This window comes from Helicoverpa zea, chromosome 14 (assembly GCF_022581195.2).
Source record: "Helicoverpa zea isolate HzStark_Cry1AcR chromosome 14, ilHelZeax1.1, whole genome shotgun sequence".
NCBI lineage: Eukaryota > Metazoa > Arthropoda > Insecta > Lepidoptera > Noctuidae > Helicoverpa > Helicoverpa zea.
In genome coordinates, this window is record NC_061465.1 from 10,397,465 (window position 1) to 10,424,566 (window position 27,102).

General features: G+C 35.2%; 3 protein-coding genes across 3 annotated transcripts in view; 2 read left to right on the forward strand and 1 right to left on the reverse strand.

Moving 5' to 3' along the window:
- The first annotated feature begins 83 nt into the window (after positions 1–83).
- Positions 84–2,638, forward strand: LOC124636525. The gene is made up of 4 exons (XM_047172646.1): positions 84–241; positions 619–777; positions 1,133–1,262; positions 1,500–2,638. The coding sequence occupies exons 1-4, from the start codon at positions 119–121 to the stop codon at positions 1,766–1,768; spliced, it is 681 nt and encodes a 226-aa protein (XP_047028602.1). The 5' UTR covers positions 84–118; the 3' UTR covers positions 1,769–2,638.
- Positions 2,639–5,460: 2,822 nt separating this feature from the next.
- Positions 5,461–17,969, reverse strand: LOC124636387 (protein maelstrom homolog). The gene is made up of 11 exons (XM_047172465.1): positions 17,657–17,969; positions 17,235–17,436; positions 16,700–16,843; positions 11,066–11,296; positions 10,368–10,531; positions 9,396–9,539; positions 8,698–8,760; positions 7,999–8,065; positions 7,614–7,679; positions 6,871–6,942; positions 5,461–6,159 (listed from the first exon to the last, which is right to left on the reverse strand). The coding sequence occupies exons 1-11, from the start codon at positions 17,783–17,785 to the stop codon at positions 6,122–6,124; spliced, it is 1,320 nt and encodes a 439-aa protein (XP_047028421.1). The 5' UTR covers positions 17,786–17,969; the 3' UTR covers positions 5,461–6,121.
- A 533-nt stretch (positions 17,970–18,502) lies between these two features.
- Positions 18,503–27,102, forward strand: part of LOC124636299 (alpha-(1,6)-fucosyltransferase) — a 33,019-nt gene continuing 24,419 nt past the window's right edge. The window contains exon 1 of the mRNA XM_047172336.1: positions 18,503–18,675. The gene's annotated coding sequence lies outside the window, so the exon portion shown is untranslated. The remainder of the gene's footprint in view (positions 18,676–27,102) is intronic.

The following is a 27,102-nucleotide window of genomic DNA, read 5'->3' on the forward strand; positions in this document are numbered from 1 at the left end:
AATAATTCAGTTTGACCTTCTAATTAACCAACATCCTAATTAAGACAAATAATTATAAAACAGTGGCATTTTTGGTACAATTCGTTTGGTGTACCAGTGGAGTGAACGTGTGAGCAATATGGGGAAAAGTTTCGACTATGTAAAGGATTTGGTAGTGAACTTTAAGTTGGATTGGTGTTGCTGGGTTATACCTGTCCGGATTGGGTTAATGATTATTGGATATTTTAATATATTTTTAGCGGTGAGTGAACTCTCTTTTTCTACAGTTGTATGTAAGTGTATTTTTGGCGACTTCCGGTTGATTTTATCAGTTCCGGAAAATTAATTTACTTGTGGTAGTTTAAATTTCAAAATTGTGTAAAATATATGGATTATGCTGCTGATCTCAAATTGGTGTTATTAGTGTAAATTCGGATCCGCATTTTATTAAATAATTCTCCAATAGGTAATGAGCATGAGTGTGGGTTCGAATCCCGAGTGTTTAATAAAGCCAAAAGTTACTGTAATGTGACGAAAGAAAACACTGATTTCTTCAAAAGAACTAGTCCAGCAGTTTGACAAAAAAAAATCCTGGATCATAATTTTTGTTAGTCATAATGAGCATCTTCCGCTTTCCAGGTAATCTCTCTCCTAGGCATAGCAGATGACAGCTTCACGCCCATCCTGGTGCAAGTACAAGCCACCATACTGGACGACAACTCCACTAAGCCCGTCCCCGTGACTGCCTACTGCATTGAACTGGCCTTCAACGTTATACTGCTATGCGGGTTGTATCGGGTAAATATTGTTTCGTAGTGTGCGGTCGTATATATTATCGGAGAACGAAAGAAGTCTGTAATTAGAAGACCACTCATTGATCCTACCTGACTCGAAGGCAAAGTGACTCTTTAAAAAATTAGAAGTAAAAAGTGGCCCAAAATTAACTAAAGTCAAGATCAAATGCAATTGCTCGTCAATTCATATTGAAGCAAATTAACTGTGATCTCATCATGCATGCAATTTCACAGCTACGTTCATATCATCTTCCGAGCCTTTTCCTGTAAGATGATATAGGTAGGTATATACTATGAAGGAAATAAAATATCTTACATATACCTTTGTGTAATTATCATATTTTTTTCTTGGTGTTCAGAAAGACCTAAAGCTGATGCGAGTGTACATGAAGTACTGTATGGCAGCCATTATCGCGTCTGTCATGTTCTACTCTATGGTGGTCGCGGCCATCGGCGTTATAGTCACCATCGCTTTGGTGCTTAGCATTTGTAAGTAACACGACATTTCATACAACAACAAATTATATAATATTCCTTTTAAAATTCATCATAATTATATGGTAGTTAGTGCCGGCTTATGGCGCGGCTCTTCCGTTCGCATATGTCTAGAAATCGGTGTATTCCAGATAATATACGGCTTAAAGCGCTGTACCATTTTCGTAGAAGAGTCGCAAAAGAACATCTCTCTCACTATGAACTTCAGTATTTTATTATTTTTTGTTACAGTATACCAAATATACGTGCTCGTATTAGTAAGAAGTATTCTAGTAGAAATGAGACTAGAACAAAAGAATTCGGAGCTGCCAACTGTAGTCATGAGCACATTCGTTCAAGAAGAAAAAGAGAAAGAGAAGGCTGAGAAAGACAAAGTTGAAGCCGACGTGGAAGCGTTAGAGGAAATCGAAGTTGAAGTTGAAAAGAAGCCTGAAATCAAACTCGAAACTGTGGACGAACTGCCCACGGAAGAAACAGTTCACGTACACGATAAACAGTAAACGTGTTAAATATTAATCTATTATTTACTTATTTATTTTATTTTAGTTTCATTTTTAACCCACTTCAACAGAGAACCTCACTTCGACTGTATATTTTTGTTTAAGTATCTCAAATGCAGTAAAGAAATTGAAATAAAAACAAAAGTGTAATTATAAACAATTTAATTGTCAAGTTCAATCACAAATTAAGTACTAAATGTCTTGTCTTAACACGTTCAGGTTAAATCAGATCAATACCTACATACTAAGGGTGAGTTGCACCATTTAACTATAACGATAACCAAACCATGACTAGCCATATACTTACTCATTGGTCAAATCGGTGATTGGTCAACTGAAAATGGTTCAGTTATCGTTGAGTTAAATGGTGCAAGTCACTGTAAGGCTCGGCACAAACGGGTCACAGGCCATAGCAACCTTGGTTAAGGGTGCATCTACACGGTGCAAATAACTTGCGTTTATTGAGGCATTTGCCGATTTACAGATTATATATGTACTACAGAGTATATGTACTGTAAACATGCGGGTCCAGCGACTCGTGCATGTACCACAGCACAATACCCACCCGCGTGCACTTGTCAATTGCACATGTTAACTTGCTCCAGCTACATGCACCGTATAGACACAGGACACAGCCTAACGACAAACTGTTCTTCATGATCTTATACCATGTTGAAATAAACTATACACAGCTGTAAACAGTAATCCGTATAGTTTGATGGTCTGCGGCAGCTTTGTCGAGAGGACATCAGCGAAAGAATCGCCCGCGTATAGTATTAAAATTACCGCCATTATGGTTTTTTGTTGTGTGTTGCAATCTCAAGTGTATATTTTTGTATTTTACTGCCAAATTACATAAATAATTGAAAACTGATTTAATTATTTTTCCCCATTTTTTTTAGTATGGTGTACAAAAAGTGGGCCATGGCTCCATATGTTTTGAAACATCTTTCGTAAAGGTGTATTTGACACTTTTTTAAACGCAACAACACATTTACAGTTGTTCGGTGGCCAGCATGTGCCGAGCCTAAAATATATGACACTGAAATTTTGTCCTTATAGAATAGATAGACTTATCAACTACTTGGTATATTGAAAAAATCTTGAGTAATTACTTATTAATTACTTAAGTAAATGTATTCCGTAATTCGGTTTCTTGTCGCAAAGTAATAGACAAATAGAGACGTTCGCTATACACGGCTCACGCTTAACGATTTTACAGGGTCTCCAAATAAGACCTTTAACTGTGAGCCATTTACAACTCAGAAAAATGAATAGTTACAAAAATATATTAATGTTTGTTTTTTCTTGCATTGCAAACTATAATAACAAATCACAGTTAGCTTTACATACTTACAAAAATATTTTAATTCTACCAAAATACCTTCAAAATTAACTTTATAACTTCGGTTTGGTAAAACAGGAGTAGAAAAAGCATATTGTTGTTGGCACCATGTTAATTAAGTATAGCACATGTATTACAAAAGTAATCTATACTCTGTTTTTTAATCTCGTAGACTAAACTGACATTACGAGTGTGGACAGTTCATTGCAAATTCTTAAATAGTGATGTGGCACGACCGAAACTTAGCGTTAATAACATCAAGTATCGTTTTTTTACAATAAGTCATCCTGAAATAATGGGCTTATTCTTGATGTTTACGCATGGCATTGCGTGGTCAGATATGCCTGGCAGTTTGTAGCACGTCGTGCAGCCGCGTGTACGTACGTGAATTGTAAATATAAAACTTTGAATGAATATTAAATACGTCTATTATCGATAAAAAGTTACGATTCAACAAATCGGTATCGTAAGTACAACACTGCACAAAAACGCTAGCAACATTATTTCTAAGTTTGACATTTTGCAAGTGTCAATTTAGTCTACGAGATTAAAAAACAGACTATAATATGTACCTATCTATAGGATTTTCTTTCAATACTGGGTACACTCAGAATTACTACGGATTATTACTAAGAAATGTATTTACAAGCAAAAATATTCAATTCAATTCTAGATGTTCACCGCAAGGTAAGCCAGGTTTTAGTTAAATTGTTGTTGTTCAACACAGTCCACCTTATTAAAAAATGTGGTATTAAGAAGTACCCGCTTTAGTAATAGCTTTAGTCACTGATTTTGTTCGAGACGGTGGTACAAAAGCTGGTACTTTTTTTAAACCACGTTTTATAATAACCTGGAGTATGTACGCTATTAACCTACACCATTTAATCAAAGGTAACTGCATTACCTCTACTATATGTCATGTTAAATATTGATACACTATAGTTTGTTTATGTAGAAGTGTGCATAAAACCGCTAATTTACTTTTGCTCAAGGCGTCGTCAATATAGTTTGTCCATTCGTTATGTATTTCCAGTGTCCATTTTATCGCTATCATAGTCGTATTTAGAAGCCGACCCTAACATAGTTGGGAAAAGGCTAGACAGATAATAATTCGGATTTATAAGCTCATTGAGTTTTCTGCTTGTTGTCTTTAAAACACTTCTTTTGTACTTGAAACCTTGATGACGATATACTAGGTTTTCAAATCAGTTTTTAGTTTTTTGTGCACCCATTCATAGCCCGGTTCTAGTATTCAAATAATAATTAAAACTAAACTGAGTGAACCTACAACAACGCATATTGCACTCTCAATAATCAACTAATCAAGTGGAAAAGGTTTTTTGGAACTATCTATACTCTATACTGCTCTGTACAGTCAACTTCAGGTCAGTGGTAATAGTTATAGGAAAATCGTACTTATTACTATCGAGTTAAGGTGCATGACAGTTACCACTAATGTGCAGTTTACTGTACCATATAATAGGTATTTATATTGTTAACCGATTTTATAAAGGAGGAGATTCTAATTTTTCGGAACATAAATGGATATTACTGTTATTACTGTTAATTGTTAATAGATGTTATTACTGTTAATTGTGTTATTAGTTCATTACTGAGTGTGCGATATTCAATTTTAATATAGGTACCGCCAATTGCACAAAGCTCCATTAAAGTTAAAGCTTCATTAAATCTCTTGCTGTCACTTTTTAAAGAAGCTTTAACTTTAATGGAGCTGGCAGTAAACAACTAAATGAACATAATAACAAGTTTATGCTTAACGCTAGTTTTACAGTCTCTGTATCATATAGAAAAAAATGGACGAATAAAAATATACTATCTGACAGTATACGAAATTCTTTCAGAATTGTTCAGAGTTCTGACATTCAGAACTGTTAAAGCTTATAATAGACTTTTAAGGGGAGAAACCAGCGGTAAACAAATTCAAATTAAGTTAACTGTACTTGTCTATACAACATAAGTTATTTTGAAAATCAACTACAAAATATTATGGATATATAAAATAGTGATAAAAACAACTAACAGCCCTTTCACACGGCAGTCCAGTTCTGCGGGACCGGCATTTTGCTGTATCCTGCAAAACTGAACTACGTGTGAACACAGCGTCCGTTTTTGCAGGATTCCCGCTTTTTACTGGACGAACGATCCGGTTTCAAGTGACAAAACCGAATCGCACAAATCGACGGGAACAGCATTTTGCAGGATCCTGCATGCGGTTTGCTCGTGTGAACACTAGCATATAATATCTTTTGCGATCAAACGGGATCCTGCAAAAAACTGGACTGCCGTGTGAAAGGGCCGTTATTTCATGGTAAATAAAAAGCAATTATAACATTCTTATATTTTAATGATACTTAATATTAATTTCGTGTTTTTCGCAATTTTCAAATATTAGAAAAATATGCATTATATAACAAGTGCTATATTCATATTCGAGTACCGCTGGATGAATTTATAACAAAACTTAACTGTAGACAAACAAACTACATTTATCCTTACTAATCGAGTACTCTTATTAGCAATTTCTATAACGAATCTGTTGATTCAGTCCCTACAGAGATTGAATGTTTACATAGGCCCCATACAAGTAGTGTAAAATGATCTGTCTCGAGGAAGTAAAACAACAAATGATTGGTTATTAAAATCCACCAATAGAGTTTTCCATCATAACATAATCAACCCGTTTAACTTTCAAACAATTTTGCACTTTATCACACAAACAATAAGGTGCATAATTCGATGACATTTGAAAGTATAATTTCAATCACGTATTGTGTAGTTCGTCTGTCTGTGGCCGTTCCCTATATTTTATCTATCTTTTGTTTTGATCTTACCAGAGATAGGAAGTTTACATTACTTGTATGGGGCTCATGTCAAAATTCTATAGTGAGTAAATAAATGGATAGACAGAATATTAGGAACAGCCATTAATAATAATAATGTCAGATATGTTACATAACAGTACAAAAATAAGATTGGCATTGAATGCTTTATTTTCTGACGTTCCTCCTCCCGGCCAATCCGCGACCTGAAAATATGTTTTTTGTTATTTGTCTATACTAATATAAAAATAGGAAACATTTTTTTTTATTGTTTGTTTGGAGGCTCCGAAACTGCCGACTTGAAAAATTATTTCACTGTTGGAAAGCTACATAGGCTAGTCACTGTATATTCACTATATGTGTTTGTTCACTGTAGTGGCTAATGGGGTGATAAGTTACGAATTAATTAACTATGGAATACGTTAGTTGTTTTATAAATAATAAGAACCTATCTGCCGCGTCCTGTAATGGTCGTCGTCGGCAGCGAAAAGAAGTTAGAAGACGCCGATAATACCAATAGATTAGCAAAGTATTCACGTCCATTTCGCCTGATCACTAGCGTAGGAATGGTCAAAAAACAGGATCAGCCCTTTCACACGGCAGTCCAGTTTTGCGGGACCGGCCTTCCTGCAAAACTGAACTACGTGTGAACACAGCGTCCGTTTTTGCAGGATACAGTAAAATGCCGGTCCCACAAAACTGGACTGCCGTGTGAAAGGGCCGTAACAGTGTAATGTATACCTAGGATAAGGATGCATTTCTGTAACTGTATACATTATGCAATAAATAAACATCTCCAATTATTTAACCCCTTGTATGCAGGTGCGCGGATCCACGCAGACACAATTGATTTTCTATTGTTCTCTAATTATTCAAGTAGACAAGTAAGTATGAAATAAATAAATCAAATGTCATACCTCTTCCGTGGCTCACAGACAGTGCCGGGAAGGCTTCCTCCGTCAGCTCGGGAGGTAGCATAGGCTTGGCGACTGAAACAACAATAATCACCACATAGTATAGACCAGTCGCTTTCTCTGTCCCTATGTCCCTTGTTACGCTTAAACCTTCAAAGGTAAAGTAGAAATCAAATTCATAAAAATGTTCTTTAGCAATTTTACTACTCATTAACTTTAAAGAAATATAATAATTATGTGTGAATAACCGTCAGTTGCACAAAGCTCCATTCAAATTAATGCTTCTTTAAATCTATTGCTGACTCTTTCTTTGTCAACCAGATAAAAATTGTGAGCAATAGATTTAATGAAGCTTTAATTTTAATTGACCTTTATGCAACTGACGGTAACTGTTAATAATTTTAATTTGAGAAGAAACTCAAGAGTGGAAAAGTGGTTACATGACAAAAAAAAAAATACTTTCACTCATCGATTTAGATTTTGACGAGTGACAGGGAAGACATATTGCGCCGACCCCAAAGAAGAAGATTTGGATTTTAGAAATGAGTCATCCTCCGAGCCTATGTTATGTTGGGGTCGGTTTCCAGTCTAACCGGATGCAGCTTAGTATTAGTGATTAACAAGAAGCGACTGCCTATCTGACCTCCGTAACGCAGTTTCACGGGAAACCCAATTCTTGGTGAGACTGGTGATTTTAGAAATGAGTATAATGATATTTGGCAAACTGAGTTTTGCGTGGAACTTACAATTGACGTCGGGGAGTCGTTGCGGCGCGTGCACGCGAGCTTCGAGTCGCTTCGTTTTGCCCACATCTGCAAATATATACGCACATTCATAACTAAAAATATAATGAAAAATAATTATGCTCCTTTACCAAACCCACTTAATGAAGTAAACAGTTTGGTTTCTAAAAATTAAAATGGACAGCAATCTTCACATTATTTGAAAGTATGTACACAGATCATAAAGTTGAATGGAAACACATAAAAAATATTTAATACAACAATTCATTGATTAAAAAAAAACAATTTAGTTATGTAGTTCATTGTGCATAGATTGAATCATAATTATATGACACAGACAATATGTTCCTTAGTTTATAAATATACAAACAGAGGGCTCTATACTCACATTCAAGGAGACTGGGAGGGGCCTCGAAAGAATCGTTCACTGTTGAGTTACAAGATGACGATGCATCCTGCAAATAATTTTACATATATTGAAGTCAAATTCACTAAATATCCTAGGTATTACCTAAGGCCCAGCGCAGACCGCTGGAAGCGCGTTAGAAGACAACAATTGAATATAAACCTTAACTACCTTGACATACGGTCTACAAAATATGATCGCCTAAATTGACAGCGAAAAGATGACAAACATCATCTAAATAGTTTGCGAAAATGGAAGAAACCAACTAATATGTGTCAATCCTTCGTAAATGGCACCTCATTGGCGTTGGCACTTACGACATTGTGTTTCTGTAGCAAACTTGTACAATTTGTATTCCTAAACGACATAAGCTCTAAAGTCCACAAAACAAGTATAGTATAATACAAAATACAATACAGATATAAGTATTTATAGTTTTTTAGTTGAAGGTTCCTGTCTTTCGACAGTTAAACATCTGTAGAATTCGTCAATCATTGTATCAAAACACTTTGGAATGCAAACTTCCTCGGTAAGACTTGTGGAAGACACAAGAGCATTATCCTGAGACTTTCTTCAAAGTTTTACAAATTCTACAGCTATTTATCTATCAAAAAGCATTGAAACACTATAACAGTGATGAATTAGTAATGAATTAATAATAATTGCTATAATAATATTTACATTAAATCCAGCCACAGTGGGACCGCTCCACACCTTCTTAGCGTCTCTGTACTTCAGGATGCCCTGAAAACACCAATACACACAGAATAAGCAAAATTTAAAACATTGCATTTTTGCAGAAATTATTGGACTTGTAAGGACACACTGTAAGGACTCAAGCTCCCAGGCGAACTTTTATTAAGTATTATGCCCTTATTTTTTTTTTATGGGAAATCATCAAATGACCCCTTCCGCTGTGGGTGCAGCATGAGGAAGTGTCTCTTAGGCTAGCCGCTGATTGCAACTTTTCGTCACCGTGACTTTTTGTCACTTGGTCAAGTGCAATGAAAACTATACTGAGTGCGCTCATTATGGTGACGTGACAATACGGTGACAAATAGTTGCAGCAGCAGGCAATGCCGGAGTGACGTGACTGTCACTCGCCCTGTACATTACAATGAAAGTCCACTCACTGGTGACTTTTTGTCACTCAGCCGGCATACAAAAATGAACGCGATTTGTCACCCAAGAACAGATTCAGTGAGCGCATCGTGGGTGACAGCAGGTAACAGTGACAAAAAGTCACGGTGACAAAAAGTTACAATCAGCGGCGGGCCTTACTGACTAAAACCCACCATGTTCCTTCTCAAGCCCTTTATGTACGAGGGCCACGGCCACTCTTTCGAACAATCCCGCAACTCAAGTATGTTGTCACTTACATCAACATCATATTCCTTAGGCACATGTTGTCCGGGCTGGATGTCGATGCCCACGACTGGGCAGCAGCTGTCCATCACGGTGTACGCCCAGCGCTGCGTGCGGGAACTCGTGCACTCCATTGATTTCTCGTTGGCTTCGTGATGCTGGAATAAGTAATGTAAGGGTGTTATTAGACCAATCGATCAATCGTCGATCGACGGCATCGATCGATGGCAGAATGGATTAGTAGACGCCGCCGTCACGTCACCCGCTATTAGACCAGTCGATCGACGTTGATCGATGCCGTCGATCTACGATTGATCGATTGGTCTAATAACACCCTAAGAAAGAGTGACAGTTTGAATCACGGAGATGAAAGATGAGCGGAGATGCCATAATGCAGGTAGGTCAGGCGCCTTTTTCTAGGTCATCCAGGTACAAAACAATCAGTTACGAGTGAATCCGGGTGCTTTGAGACATCAGACAACGATTTTTGTTATTACAAAAATGGTCCATCCCAATTAAAAGATACAACGAAGTCAAGATCAGAAAGCAAACTGTTTTATTTCAAATCACCCTCATTGTACGAAATATTATTCTTGACATCTAACAAAATCAAACACAAAGCAGGTAGAAACATAACACCAATGAAGGCGTATAAGGGCTAGACAGTAACAATCTTTCTTTGCTTTCCTTTCCTCTACGCTTTTGTCACGCTACTTTCATATCATATTTTCCGTTATGGCACCTTTTTTTCAACGACCTCAAAAATCATCAAATGGCCCCTCCCGCTGTGGGTTAGCAGCTTTGAGAGAGTGTCAGACTCTTACTGACTAAAAACCGTCGTGTTCCGTCGTAGGCCTTTTATGTACCAGAGCCGCGGTAACTCTTTCGAACAATCCCGCAGCCCTCCGCTAGTCATTTTGTCATCCCCATGGTTTGAATCATGTTACGTTTATTTTAGAAGTTATTAGGATAGATTTTTATCGTACCTCACAGCCCAATCCCGGTGTATACTTGAAGGGGTCCTTCTTGAGTTGTATGAGAGCGAGCGACTCCTTAGGGAAACCCTCGTTCTTGTTGGACTTGATGCTGTTTATCAGGTAGAAGAACAGCGTGTCCAACTTGTAGACGCGGAAGATATGCTCGTCCTCACCTTCAAACAATATTATTGTTATTTAGCAAAGAGTTTGTAAGATAACCATGTTTTTACTTGACTGCCTAGACAGGATGATTACTTTTGTGGAATATAGGTCAATCAGTGACCTCCTTTTTGGAAGGTTATTAACAGTAACATCAAAATAGGCTTTACACATGTGCAGTAGAAATAATAATCATAAGGTTCGGCCATTTACTAACACAAATATTAATAAATAATGAAGTGAAAGGCGCATCACGCCATATACATGCAACTTCAACCAGATTACTGCAACACACATTGTTTGAAGTAACCCAATTGTATGATGTCGAATTAAAAGTGTCTGATTGCACCAAAATGAACAAGAAACTTATCAAGGTATGTAAGTGATCATGTTACGCATGCTTATGTTTTCAAAATAAAGGTCAGATAAGGCGTACATGTAAAATTCAGCTGAATCACATAAGGCTAGATTGATTCCAAGAAGTTAGTAAATGAAAAAGCTTTATGATTCTAAGAAAGTAACAAAAAAGGTTTGCATATAAAACTTACGGGCTTTATTGCTCATTTGCAGAATAAAATCTTGAACAGCCAGCACTTTCTCAGGCATAGTGTACAAAGGCGGCAGAACTTTCAAGTTCTTATCCTTCTGTTTCAGGTAGTCAATGATGTTGGCTAGTATTTCTATGTAGTTAGACTGGTTTTCAGTTTCGTCTGGCATGTCTAGACCTAGCTCAGTGCTGCCGTGTTTCACGTCTGATGCGTAGCCGACGGGGATGCGACCTGTGACCGAAAGACATGTTTTAGTGAGTGAAATGCTATGCTCCATTTAAATAGCTAGGTACAACTTTTTAATAAAAAAATAATTCAAAGAACAAGTGTTTACGTGAAAGCATTATAAAGGATTAAATATAGTGACCAAAATAATGAAATGGTTTTGATAGCCTTATTTCTGTAACCAAAAATAATTACTTAACACCAGCAAATTACAGTACCAGCTATTTTAGTCACAACTGCACTTCTGATATTTGTATTCGAACACTTATTCACATATACATATACTCTATTATATACTCACTTGTGTACTTCATTATATACTCACTTATGAACTTTATTATATACTCTCTTATATACTCACTTATGTACTTTATTATATACTCTCTTATATACTCACTTATGTACTTTATTATATACTCACTTATGTACTTCATTATATACTCACTTATGTACTATATTATATACTCTCTTATATACTCACTTATGTACTTTATTATATACTCTCTTATATACTCACTTGTGTACTTTATTATATACTCACTTATGTACTTTATTATATACTCTCTTATATACTCACTTATGTACTTTATTATATACTCTCTTATATACTCACTTATGTACTTCATTATATACTCACTTATGTACTGTATTATATACTCTCTTATATACTCACTTATGAACTTTATTATATACTCTCTTATATACTCACTTATGTACTTTATTATATACTCTCTTATATACTCACTTATGTACTTTATTATATACTCTCTTACATACTCTCTTATATACTTTATTATATACTCTCTTATATACTCACTTATGTACTTTATTATATACTCTCTTATATACTCACTTATGTACTTTATTATATACTCTCTTATATACTCACTTGTGTACTTTATTATATACTCTCTTATGTATTCACTTATGTACTTTATTATATACTCTCTTATGTATTCACTTATGTACTTTATTATATACTCTCTTATATACTCACTTATGTACTTCATTATATACTCACTTATGAACTTTATTATATACTCTCTTATATACTCACTTATGTACTTTATTATATACTCTCTTATATACTCACTTATGTACTTTATTATATACTCGCTTATGTACTTTATTATATACTCTCTTATATACTCACTTATGTACTTTATTATATACTCTCTTATATACTCACTTATGTACTTTATTATATACTCACTTATGTACTTCATTATATACTCACTTATGTACTTCATTATATACTCACTTATGTACTGTATTATATACTCTCTTATATACTCACTTATGAACTTTATTATATACTCTCTTATATACTCACTTATGTACTTTATTATATACTCTCTTATATACTCACTTATGTACTTTATTATATACTCTCTTACATACTCTCTTATATACTTTATTATATACTCTCTTATATACTCACTTATGTACTTTATTATATACTCTCTTATATACTCACTTATGTACTTTATTATATACTCTCTTATATACTCACTTGTGTACTTTATTATATACTCTCTTATGTATTCACTTATGTACTTTATTATATACTCTCTTATATACTCACTTATGTACTGTATTATATACTCTCTTATATACTCACTTATGTACTTTATTATATACTCTCTTGTGTACTTTATTATATACTCTCTTATGTACTTTATTATATACTCAATTATGTACTTTATTATATTCTCTCTTATGTACTTTATTATACAACGTTATTTTTTGTTTGTGCGAAACCTGAATATAGTTTGTTCAGAATCAGTAACTGAATCGATTCCAATAGTTTTTACACCATGTTATATTTTTTCCCAAAATTATCTAAAAAACTTTGAATGTCGCACAACAAAGGTCACGGCGAGTTCATAGCGGGCGCGAGCGCGCAGTGCTATCGCGTTGCGCGGCATGTGTGCGTTTTGTGGTGATTATGTATTTTTACGGACAGTCCCGTAACTTAACAAGCTTATAACTTTGTGATTTTTCATGATACGGTTTTGAAATTTCGTACATAGATTCTTTACATAAAAATACTAGATAGGTGTATCAGGTTTCGCATAAACAAAAAATAACGTTGTATACTCTATTATATACTCACTTATGTACTTTATTATATACTCTCTTATATACTCACTTATGTACTTTATTATATACTCTCTTATATACTCACTTATGTACTTTATTATATACTCTCTTATATACTCACTTGTGTACTTTATTATATACTCTCTTATATACTCACTTATGTACTTTATTATATACTCTCTTATGTACTTTATTATATACTCTCTTATATACTCACTTATGTACTTTATTATATACTCTCTTATATACTTTATTATATACTCTCTTATATACTCAATTATGTACTTTATTATATTCTCTCTTATGTACTTTATTATATTCTCTCTTATGTACTATATTATATACTCTATTATATACTCACTTGTTTACTTTATTATATACTCTCTTATGTACTTTATTATATTCCTTCTTATGTACTATATTATATACTCTCTTATATACTCACTTATGTACTTTATTATATACTCTATTATATACTCACTTGTGTACTTTATTATATACTCTCTTATACAGGGTGTCCCAGAAGTCGACGTCAAGCCGCAATTGGGTGATTCTGCTGCTTATTGTGGTCATCAGAAAAATAAAATAAAAAATTTATTATTTTTAAAGTTATTTCAATATTAGTTTTTTTGAAAAATGTACACCCTGTGATGATTTTTGGACTCCTGTTGCCACAAATCTTAACTTATTCCAATTATTTTTTTTGGTTTGCAATTCTGAATAGTGTTTCTGTAATGTGTACCCCGACATCCCACCCTAACTGCTCCGGTTTGGAAGAAAATGTGGGTTTTAATTCCAACCTGTATTCCAGATTATTAATTCTCTCAACTTCAACTGACTGTACTGAAAAAAAAAATGTACTACGTCAGTTTGGCAAGTAACTCAAAAAGTTGGCACCTATCTAGCACCAAAAAGTGGCGTCACTAAGGGCCTTAAAACAAAAAACTTCTGACAGATTTTGTACTGAAAATCTGTAAAAATGACGTGCTCAAAAATATCGTGGCCAGTCCGCTCACCAGATTTAAATCCAATAGATTTTTTTTTACTGGGGAGCACTAAAAGAAAAAGTTTATTCCAAGCCGATTGAAAATGTAGAGGAGCTTCGGCAGAGAATAGCGGAGGCAGCCGAATTCATAAATAATAGGAGATACGCCCGACAAATATGTAGATCTCTTTTAAGACGATGTCGTGCATGTATTGCTGCTGAAGGACGACAGTTCGAACATCTCTTGTAAATAATAATAAATCTTACCTTCAATTTAAACTGAGTTTCATTTTTGTCGCCTACTAACTTTAAATAACGTAGGTAACTTATCTCTATCTCTATCTAAGATATTAGTCGTTAAAGGCCCTAATCTAGGATTGGGTCTGGTTTCCCTTCGGGCTTGCGGAGGTCTGATGGCAGTCGCTCTGTGTAAAAACCAGTATCCTCGCCGAATCCCCTAGGTTAGGTAGCCGACCCCGTGAGATATGGGAAAAGGCTAGGAAGATGATGATGAACTTATCTCTATCTACAGGCGTCCCGATCTGTCCCACAGAGTATGGCTGACTCACTAAGAATTTATGAACTTATTATGATGTGAGTTTCCTTAGAAACATTTTTTTTTCTTAGTTGGGAAATAAAGTGGTAAATGTTATACCATTTTAGAATCCCTATAAAATGCGCCAACTTTTTGAGTTACTTGCCAAACTGACGTAGTACATTTTTTTTTCAGTACAGTCAGTTGAAGTTGAGAGAATTAATAATCTGGAATACAGTTTGGAATTAAAACCCACATTTTCTTCCAAACCGGAGCAGTTAGGGTGGGATGTCGGGGTACACATTACAGAAACACTATTCAGAATTGCAAACCAAAAAAAATAATTGGAATAAGTTAAGATTTGTGGCAACAGGAGTCCAAAAATCATCACAGGGTGTACATTTTTCAAAAAAAAGTAATATTGAAATAACTTTAAAAATAAATACGATAAATTTATTTTATTTTTCTGATGACCACAATAAGCAGCAGAATCACCCAGTTGCGGCTTGACGTCGACTTCTGGGACACCCTGTATACTCACTTATGTACTTTATTATATACTCTCTTATGTACTTTATTATATACTCTATTATATACTCACTTGTGTACTTTATTATATACTCTCTTATGTACTTTATTATATACTCTTGCAGGACTGTATTACTAACATCATAAACTACAACTTTTGTTCTATGACTTTTTATAGAACATAATACATTTGCCAAAAACAAACCTACAAGATTTTATTGTTCTATCTAACACATTTCAACTCTATTTTGCTATAGTGATAAAATTTGCACGCCCCTACCATTTCTTTACCAACTAAAGGCCCGATCGAGACCAGTCGAGCGATTAGTCGACCTTAGAGTGTGTGGACGAGTCGAGATTATCACACATTACAATAAATTCGTTTGGTAGAGGGTTTGCACTTTTAGAATGAATGCAAGATCTTTACCTACCCACGCCTCCCGCGCACTATTCTCGTACCTAGTCATACTTTTGAATTGGTAACTCGCTACGCTACGATTTCCCGCCTTTTTACGAAAAGGTCAAATAAAAAAAAAAAAACAAAATATCTTCTTCTTCACGTACTGTGTGCCTCGGTGGACGACCACTATCCCTGATGGCATGCTGGAATTGCCCGTAATCTCGTAACCGCTGTGTGGCGGCTAGCATTGTTACTCGGCTAGGTGTAGGGATGTTTGGGAATCGTATGGCGTATTAGCGACAGGCTTCCGCACTATTTCCGTGTACTCGACATTTGAAAATCGATACGCCATACTGTAAAGATAATTACGTTCGCACTACCGAATTTTGCTACAAGGACACGTATGAGGCGACGCGGGCGCATAAAAACGACTGATGGCGGCTCGTAAATAGGTCAAGTTCAAACGCTCCCCCGCCGCCGCCCGAGCCCCGCTCCCCTCCGCTGTCTTTTGTACTACTGTTTACCTAATTAGCGCTTTCTTTTGCTTCGCATAGACTTCGTAAATTTTAGAGCGTACAATTGAAATATTTTAATTTTTGTGTGAAAATTTTGATGAACTAAAATCTGAGAATTATTAAAAATCATAGAACAAAAGTTTTAGTCTATGATATTAGGAATATGCTCCTGAGAGGTTGTTAGTGTTTTACCTATAACCCTGTATACATATATGTCAGCAACATGTTAAAACTTTGGTCATAATTTTGCATTAAAATCAGCATACAATTTTAGCCATTGTTTACTATTTTTGTCTGTTATTACTATTTCAGGTGGTAAGTTAAAGGTAAGCAAAATATTTACCAGGATTGATGAGTTCATGATAGAAATCCTGGTATCCAAGCCTCAGGTTGAATCGTAACACAGTGCTCTCTCCGATCACATACGTGTTTCCCGCTTTGCAGTAATAGTTCACATCTATTACGTAGAAGTCTTCATCCTGAATGCCTGTGAATAAGAAGAAAGAATGAGATACCAAAATTGATAATATGGTCATAAAATCAGAGAAAAATAGGAATTTGTGACTGATTTGTACACCAAAATGATGATGTAATCACACTAATCATTCAAAAATGGATGTTTGTTCATTTCTTGTTCATGTAAAATTGATTGAATGGATTTTGATGAAACTAAAGAGTGTCACTAAAACTAGTGAACTTATGCAACTTGGCATTACGATTATTAAGCAATAGAAAATCCACACAGTGTCTTGTGGATATCTACACTGCGATATACAACAGGTTAATCAATAATATGCTTGTCCCTACAAAATATGATAATACAAACCACAAAACAAAGGATACTTATCATATCCCCTGACACAGTCATTATCACTTACTTTGATTAAAAGCCTTTATTTTGACCATATTCCGGATATCATCGATTTCATTCTGGATTGCCTCTTGTATTTCTTTCTGCTGCTGTTCGATGACCGTTAGCGGGACCCCGGTAGACGTGTACTTGGCGACTGGCATATTTTGTTTTGTCCTCTCTTGTTTGGCTTTGGCTTCCCAACGGGCTCTCTCTTGTGGGTTTACAGTCTGTGGCAAAGTGAAATTTTGTTGTTAACTTTGTGTATGGCATTAATTATAAAACAATAGACAATCACTAAGACAACCAACTGACCATCAATTGTGTTTCGCGTGTTTCTACGCCCTAGCTGCACTCACATACAACGGGTTAGTGAAAGGCCTAACTTAGCTACTCTATATATTAGCTATAATATTTCTCATGCGGTAGCGGTAAAAATAAAGTAATTACCTTCCAGACTTCGCCCGCTGCAACTGAGACATCAGCCAATGATCCATAGTTGATGCCTTTCTTCTGCTGTTCGTCTTTATAATTCAGCATAAAATAGAAGAAAGCGTTTTTGGGAGCTTTCTTCGGCATTTTGTACTGTGCCAGAAACAATTCACGTAAGATAACACGCTACCACACCAAAATTGAATTCTGTCTGATGCTAATGCACAGAATACAAGACTGAAAAGTTGAAATGCAGTTGAAATTGCTGGCAAAGTGAAATTAAAGAAAACTGCTGAAACAGGACACTTTCAACCGGCGAACACAAAGAGTGACAGACAGTGGGATAGACCACTTCCGTTTTATTTACTGTCAGTCTGTCAGTCATAGTTCTTTCTGTCAATGTCACAATCAAATGTTGATAACTCCTCCGCATCACTGTTCTCCTTAAACATCTTTTATACTTATTTAGAAGATTATTCCGTTAACTCAGTGCTCTTCTCAGAGTCACTGCCTCTGAGAAGAACACTGAGCAAAACAGTATTTGGGCAAGCCATTTTCCAAGCATTCATCTCGTCAACCAAATACGGAACCTCAAAGTCAATCAGTTAAGGGGATAGAATTTTCCTAGTAAACTTGCGGTGCGGTAGATCGAGGGGAGGAATGCCGGTAAATTAATACTTGCTCACGCGATTACTTTCAAGCGAATAGGAGTGAGGGTTTTTCTGAATTGAGTGGCCTCCATCCTCATATATGTATAATTTCATGGCAAGGAGAATAATTTATTGATTGTTGTAGTAGATGAAAATCCTTGGCGTTGGTTCTGTTGTCTGACGTACCACGTTTGACGGAATCACTCATTTTTTTATTTTCAGTCTGTGTGTCATGGGATGGAGCTTGGGTGTAGAAGTTGATGTGAATTTAAAATTAATTTAAATCGTGTATCATATTAAACATTTTTCGAATACAAAAAAGTGCTATAACAACTATTGTGTGATTATTATTGGTCTTCAAATAAAATAAGTCACAGCGCTAATCAGGTATGTTAATAAATTCATAATTTGGGAATGGAATTATTTCTTGAAGTTAATTTGTTCTTGTTTTCATGCTGTTTGAGATTTATCTATTCATCATTTGTTTTGTGTGTGGAAGATGTTGTTTTATTGCTGTCAGTTAGTACGGTGAATAGATTTGATTTAAATCGTCAATATCCGCTGAGCTAGGAGCCGGAGTGTCGTCCGTTAGCACTTGATTTGTTATAGCAATAAATACGGAGGTGGCGTGTCGCTCACTAAAACCTATTATGTTGGTATATATAAATACTAGTACACGTTAAATCTTGACCGTAAAAAAACTGAAGAATGGCAAGTATTTTATTGATGTTATCACTATATATTTGCATATTAATATTACTGCTCGTTTGATATACAATTAATGTCTCATTCACTATGTACCAGATTTTATTTAAAACCAGTTTGGTAGTTGTATTATTTCCAATTGCAGATTTGAAAATGTTATTTTCGTTCATTTATCTATCAATATTATCTGCATTAGGAGGTGCATAATGTTGTTACCAAAAGTAGTCTTTCCCAAAAGTTTTTTCATTTGTAATGATTTAATACAGATCCTTGTTGGCACTCAGTTGAAGTTTATGTGATAAATGAACCTTCTAGACTGTAAGTTCATGAATATTGATGCAGCTGTACTCGTAAAGTATCCTATCCTTTGAAAAATTGTACCTTTCAGTTAAAACAGGTTTGTTATAAATAGTCTTTATGACATATTCTGACAGTATTAATACAGCTTTATCGTCCATCATAATGCACGTTACTTTAGCTGGTTTCAGGCTGGCATTCCGGAAGGGTCATTGCTATTAGGATGCAGGAATTTTGTCTCTAATATATGTCTATAGGAACTCGTATGATATTTATGAGACCTGATATATTCTTGAGTCTTATAAATATTGTACAGTCCTATTAGTATTAAATACTAGCTTTTGCCCACATCCCATGCAAACTTTATTAAGCTATAGCCTTCTTTACAGGGCTAATTACCTAACCCAGGATGAGGTTTTCTAATCAGACCAGTAGTTTCTGATAGGACTTTCTAATACACAAACAAACTGTCCAGTGTCATAATATTAGTCTAGTCTGGGTTCTTTTGTTTGGTCCATACTGATATTATTTACTAACAAGATTGTATCATCCATCTGAAAAATGCCCTCCAGTACTGCAATAACAGATAGCAATGTGAGTTCAATGTATTATTGTTGTTCTGTATTGCAAATTGTGTTATCAAAACTAAGCCAATGTCAGTTCACTACTAGATAAATATTTGTGGTACATAATTCTAATTACCATCATCATCTGCCTAGCCTTTTTCCAGCTATGTTGAGGTCAGCTTCCAGTCTGACCAAATGCAGCTATAGAGCCATTTACCTGGGCTACCCCATGGTAAGACTGGTTTTCAGACTTCTTGGCTTCTGACTACCCAACTAACAACTGCCAAAGATGTTCAATTAACTGCTGGGACTCACTAATTTACTGTATCTACCTTCGGAAACACAGAAGGACTCCGAAAAAGATTTGATAATTCGAATATTACAGCTTCAAATATTCTTTTACATATATATTTTTTGTAAATCTTCATTATATTATTATAATGCAGTAAAAGATTATACCATTTATGACTACAACTATTGTTTTATATTCAAGGTTGATTTTAATAGCACTCGATATTCTGAACAGTGTCATATCATGGCAATGTTATTAGTTATCAGTATATCAAACAATTTTACTGTCGCATTGCTTTACTAATAAATTATAGCAGTCATTACTTAGCGGGACAGGAAACCTATTATGTGTGATAAACTATGAAAATGTTTTTTCTCTCTTATTCAATTATGGGCTACTGAATATTTGATAGGAAATACCCAAAATATTTAATTTTTATCGAAAGCTAGGTACTAATGACGCACGCTTTTCTGGTTGATTTTTTTATCAGTGTCGACAGTCTATATTCCTTGTTAAAATTCGCACATGAAAATTACAGATACTTCAAATTATTCTTATAATGTGACATGTACTTCTACGGTCAGTGGGTCGTCTTAGGGGCGGAGACTGAAGCTTTAAAGGTTTCCCATAATTTTTTTGGTTGTACGAATTACAAAAGAAAAAAGTTTTTTACCCCCAATAGAAACTAATAAAATATATAATCCACCAAAAATCTAAGAGACTCCAGATATCAAAGTCGCATTATTATGATCCCCTTTTACCCCTTTTACCGCTGTTAAGATTTAATCATTTACGGAGATCGATGCCGCTGTGATCAAAAATAGAGCTGCGAAATTTTTAATTAGGCTCTATATTAACATCCTCCGCATACGAACCCGGCCGGGCCGTACGTCATTGTCCATATAAGATTAGTATCGTTACCATATTGGAGATGTGGTGAGCTTCCTCATATTAAATACCTAGTTGAGGTACCGATGTCCCATTATTTCCTGGTAGGTGAGCACAACTACCTATAAATTGCTTGTAAATTAAGGTCGATAAAAAATTTGGGTCAAAAACGTTCAATTCCAGTCAATTTATCCATATACCAGGATCGATTTCAGGTTTTCCAGGGGCCCGATTCTCCTAATTTTACTTAAGCGACATACGATTCACGTTCGACTCGATTCGACTGAGATCCGATCCCGACTCGATTACGATTGAAGCGTATGTGGCATTCCGCTATTTTTTCTTTGAAATAAACGTTTTTATCCTTTTCTGTCATTCAATAATGAATCATTTTGTCTGCAAATGATTTACGATTGCAAAATGATTGTACAGCAAACTACCGTAAAGACCAAAATTACCAAAATAGCAAACCAATCGCACACCAATCAAATGTCAATCGAATACGATTGGTCTTTTATTAGTAGCAGAATGCCCGATATGGTTAAAACTACTATTGTGATCATATTGCGATTCGATTTCTATTCGATTTTGACATTATTAACTTAGGAGAATCGGGCCCCTGATCCTATGTATCGCCAGAGAATAACATCGAATATAATCAGGCAGACCTCTCTTTGATCGTGTGTTAACGAAAAAGTTGTCTTTGCATCTCGTATTACTTGAATTTCTGCTCGAAACGACACGTAATTGCATACACAAACTGAGTATTCCCGTAACTTGTACGCAGCTGCGGTATTTGCATTTTTCATCGGAGTTTTTCGTTGAAATGTAACTGAAATTATGTGTAGTTTTCGGAATCAAGAAAATATAGGTTGCGAAACAAATTAACGATCGCTTTACCCAAGTAAATAAGAAACTCAAACATTAATCAACCAGATTTCTGCTAATTTTACTGACATATCTACCTATTATGTTATTTGCAAATAAGTAAGTTTAAATGTAGATAAAGAAACCTTAAAATCCCGCGGAGCTTGAACTTTTAAGTTTTTCTTCAGTTAAGTTTTTTGATTCCATGTTTAGTTCAGACGGAAAATTTTGTGACACTCCCGATATTCTTGACATCAATGTAATCTATGTATGTATAGATATTCCGATATCTAGCCATAAACGTCCCGACGTAAACCACAGATGTCCAAATAATAAACAGTATGGAATTTACCCAGATGATATACGAAGTCCTCTCAGAATGGCAATGGAATCGCGTTATTTCTATTATTACTCAATAATAACACCGGTACGCCTACTCTTTGTTTACACAATTATGTGGGTGTTCAATCAACTGGTGAATTGACCACTATAAATGAGATTATCTCGTTATGCATTTGTGGTAGCACCCACGGCACTGGGAGATCAGGAGATTGCACGAATGAACTGCTACAATACAGTTCATTCGCAATCTTGACATGCAAATACATATAAGACACGCGGGAAAAAAGCAATATTAAAAAAATAGTTTCAAAGTTTCTTTACCTCTAAAATATGGCTTCTAAGAGTTGTAACAACATGATGCACGAGATGTATCTCAGTCCGATCAAAGTGATATATTTTAGTAACACATTAGCATACAATCCACCGTTAAAAGCATTTCTAAGAAGAAAAACCGCTCGAATCTTTTGAAGCAGTGTAGCATTAGTAAACAAAGCAATCCGTTAAGCGGATATTAATCGTGTGTCAGGCCTAGATGCACCTGCAGTGACAGATGTATGTGTAGCTACTGCCCTGCGTGATAATCAGGCCACGCTCCCATTAAACTGACGCCGCTGTTTAGCCGCTATATGGCGTCTGTATATCATACAACACAGTCTGTTACACCGGAACGTTTTAACTGCCGGAAGTGTCTTGCAAAATGCTAATAAAATTCACTATTCACTTGGCTTGGACGTTTTGCTTGTCCCGTTTTAGCTTAACTGCGGTTTTGCATAAACTAAACATGAATTTGTGTGTCCATTGTAAAAATATTAATTTTTTGGTCAAAATTATTCATATTGTTACATTTATTTTGGCTGTGGCTTTATGATTGATCGACCAAACAACAAAACTATTTTAATCGTGACATGAGTTATGTGGCTACGGTTTCCACGCATTTTGTTACCAAACATGGCACTTAATTGTAGCATGAAATTGTTTGACAAAAACTGAATTCAAGGTAAAACGTTGCTAGTGGATAATCTCTCAAATCTCTTGTTTATAAAACCTGATGCGTTGGATGAATGGCTATGTCGTATTTAGGTGAAGGAAATTCTTATCACGTATGAAGAAGGTAAATTAAAACTTCAATATTTCAAAGAAGACAAATGTTGAATCTTTCTCGGAAAGTACATTCCTTAGCTATACACGTACCTAAATGTTTGTTAACGATTTATAGCCTCCGTGGTCTTGTTTATCAATAGCCCAATCCTGTGCGTGTTGCATGACGAGACTGAGGGATTAAAATGCATAAGCCTTACCCACCTGGGTACGTAGACATAGTGTCGTAGTGAAAGGAGCCCTAATAAAGCTCCCCCTAGACTGCCAGACGAAAAATGGCGCCAGCAGACGGGGTGGCGCCTATTGTTCTTACCAGTTTTGCTTTTAATTAAAGCCGTACGCGTTTTCGTATGCTAATATTGCCCTCGTATCAAGCCTCTCTTGGCTCTTCTTTCCTATTGTTTAACTCCTTTACAGCGGATTTACATCCTAATTCCTGATACGAGATAAAACCTTAAAACCGTTATTTGCTTTCAACTTGTTTGTTCGTAGCTGTGTCACCATGCATGACATGTTCCACTCTCATGAAGTCATGACTGATGGGCATAATCACATTTTTACCCACTATTCTGAAGCATCTCAAAAAGTCTTTATCATGCAGCCATAAAGTCGATTTTTCATTAAGCGCGTAGCAAATGACATAATTGTATATTCAGTAATGCGTATGATAATGTAAAATGGCACGGGTTTATCATAGGAGTAATAGTTTCCAGTCCGCATTCAAGGATGAGTTGTAGTTGGTACAAATAGATAAATGTTTATACAGACTTGTTTACTATAATATAGTTTTCGCACCGGTAAAAGAGAGCATTTATATTCAGAGATAGTGAAGTGTTCTTTGCACTTTTTATGTCTGTCTGGGGTTGAAAGAAAAACTCCACAAACTGGTGTTTTCAATGCATGTCACTCGGCGGGAGTTGTATGCAAATGGGATGCTTGGAAGTAATGTTTTAGCTGTCTCTCACAGTTTATGTATGTTTTCGCTCTTTTATACTTTTGCGGTTCAGTGCTTTCGTCCAATTAGTGTTTTAACTAATTTGAGGTAAAATATATTTAAAAGGTGACCTTTGTGTTGCATACATGCACCTGTTAAAATTAACTTTTCGATCGGAATTAATTAATTCGGCCCACATAATCGTTTAATAATGTGTTATCGAATGCATAGTTTTACATTAATTACGTGCTATAATCGAAACGGTGAAAATACTATCATCTCAAATACATTTATTGAATGTCATGATAAGTCGAATCATTTAGGGACAGGCAAAAAGTACTAATATGATAACAGTGACCCATATAACGCTGAAATAGGTCACATCCAAACTATTATCAGTGGCACACTTATTCAAGCTGATAATATTTAAAGAACTTGCGTGTAGTCGTATATCCATTGATTATTAGATGTCCATACATAAAGCAATCAATACAGAGAGCGAGGGAATTCTATCAACCAGAAAAATAATGAGGCTCAGCTTTTACTTATAGGGGTAAGGCCTTGTTATAGGGGTGACATTCTTCAATACACACAAAAGGATATAGTTCGTAATATTCTATAAGAGTATCGTTATTCTTTTGTTTATGTGCTTTCATCACCAGTGCGGTCAAGCCGGTTGCCTCATCTCCGTGACACGAATGACTGCTAAATGAACATTCTCAACCTATAAACATTCGTTAAGCTTTATAACTCTAATTATTCAACCAGCCGCCGACGGAAATAGTACACGTTCAACAAACTGGCAAACTTTTAATTAATCTGAGCTTCATGCGTTAATTTGGTATTCATTTCAATAACAGGTTTCATACCTAGACTGACTTACGTTAGCGGCTTCGTAGACTTGTGAAGTTAAAATATTTGCAGTATTAGCCATAATGCATATTCCAGATCACTTTGATCCAAATCATCTCTTTCGATAACATTACTTTTGATTTTCTTAGAACTAAAATTCTTTTAGAAGTAGATGCAGATTCGTCTTTTACAGTGGAATTGAAAAATCAGTCTGAAATCTTTATAAATGGCCAGTGGCATTCTATTGCTTGGACGTGCAAACAGCTCGCCCGCCTCAGAATGCAATACTGAGGCTCCAGACCATTCCTCTAAGCCCAATGTTTACGACGAGGCTTAAGAGCTGCAGATTTATTAAAATTCAAGTGAGGATAATGGCAATACTTAAATATACGCTGTCGTCATGTTCCTTGTAACTTCGGCAATAATTATGTCCATATAACCAATGGTTTAATAGCCAAGATTGTCAAGGAAATGAAGTTCCTTTGAAGATTTCTAGAGAAGATTTTATACCTAAGCAATGACGACGTTAAATATTCAGTACCTCTTTAAGGAGACAAAAAGCCCCTATAAAGGTCGAAGTTTAATTTGGGATCTTAGATTGCTCCACTTCACTGCACCGACCTAATTCTCTGAGCTGATTCAATTTGCGTGAGAATTTTATCTGGTACAAAGTGTCCTTCCTTTGCTAGTTTTTCTAGATCGACTAGAAAAAAGATCGCAGTTCGGTTTACAAAAAAAGTTTCTGCTAATTATGATCGTCTGCTGATTTAATATGAGTCATGATTACTGTCGCCGTCCAAGAATTTTGAACATTAAAGTTGTGTTGTTTGTATTGTGTTATTGCTACCTATAACAACTGGCTCATTCTTTACAAAGATTTCTTTTCCTTACTTAACTTACTGAATGCAAAACGTCGTTCCTTCAATCCAGACTAAGAAACTCTCATTTAGTATTAAACAGGAAACTTGCACAAAATAGCTCAGTTCTCGGTACAGCTAATTTCATCGGAATAATAAACTCTTGAAACGATCAAACGTTAATATCTCGAATGTGGCAATTCTTGGGAACTTTGCATGCGCAAAAACGTGGGTAGTGTTATGTTTGTGTATCGTACTATCGAAATACTGGCCTAATGTTCGAATACTTACTATATTTGTACTACTAGGTAATTAATTGATTAATTAATTGTGAGTTTGATTTCGATGTTTCAATAATTTAAATGGTTTGTCTACATAATGAAGTCGAAACTCCTCAAAATTTTTTTCACTAATGAATTTAATGAGGAATCGAACGATATTAATAAGACCAATTACTAAATTGTCATTACAGTTCGCTTTTTTGTTACTTCAAATGCAAACAATTCTGTAATATACCGGAGTAACGCTCATTTGCTCAGATTTATTAATGTCGGAATGGGAATGGATGTAATGTCGCGTAAAGTCTTATGTATTTCTAGGGATCATATATTCATGCAGTTTTATTGCCGTTCGCTCTAAAGTTAGCGTGTAGTTTGTATTACTTTAGCTATTGACTACATTTTAAATGATCGTGTTTTGTACCTTTATGGTTTTAGAACGCAAATGGTTCTATCCTTACGGTTCAAAAGGTCTAATTCTTCTTACACTTTGTTAATAATTCTCCTAAAGATGAACTTTGAATGGGACAGGCAGACAACATTTTATTTCCATAAATTATGAACAAAAGCGAGTTGTAGACACTTTTTTTGAAATACTTCGACACTAGCTTGATGAATTAATAATTGAGTAGACGTACAGACTAGGGCATGCAATTTCGGTAAAACAAAAATTACCGGTAAAAATTCGGTAATAAAAATATTTTTACCGGTAAACCGGTAAAACGGTAATTTTTGTAATTTTTTTAAAATGTGATATTGTAACAATAAGATTGGGTAGTCTTAAAGCAAAAACTAAATAAATATGCAAAGTATATAAATAAATAATGCCGGGACATTT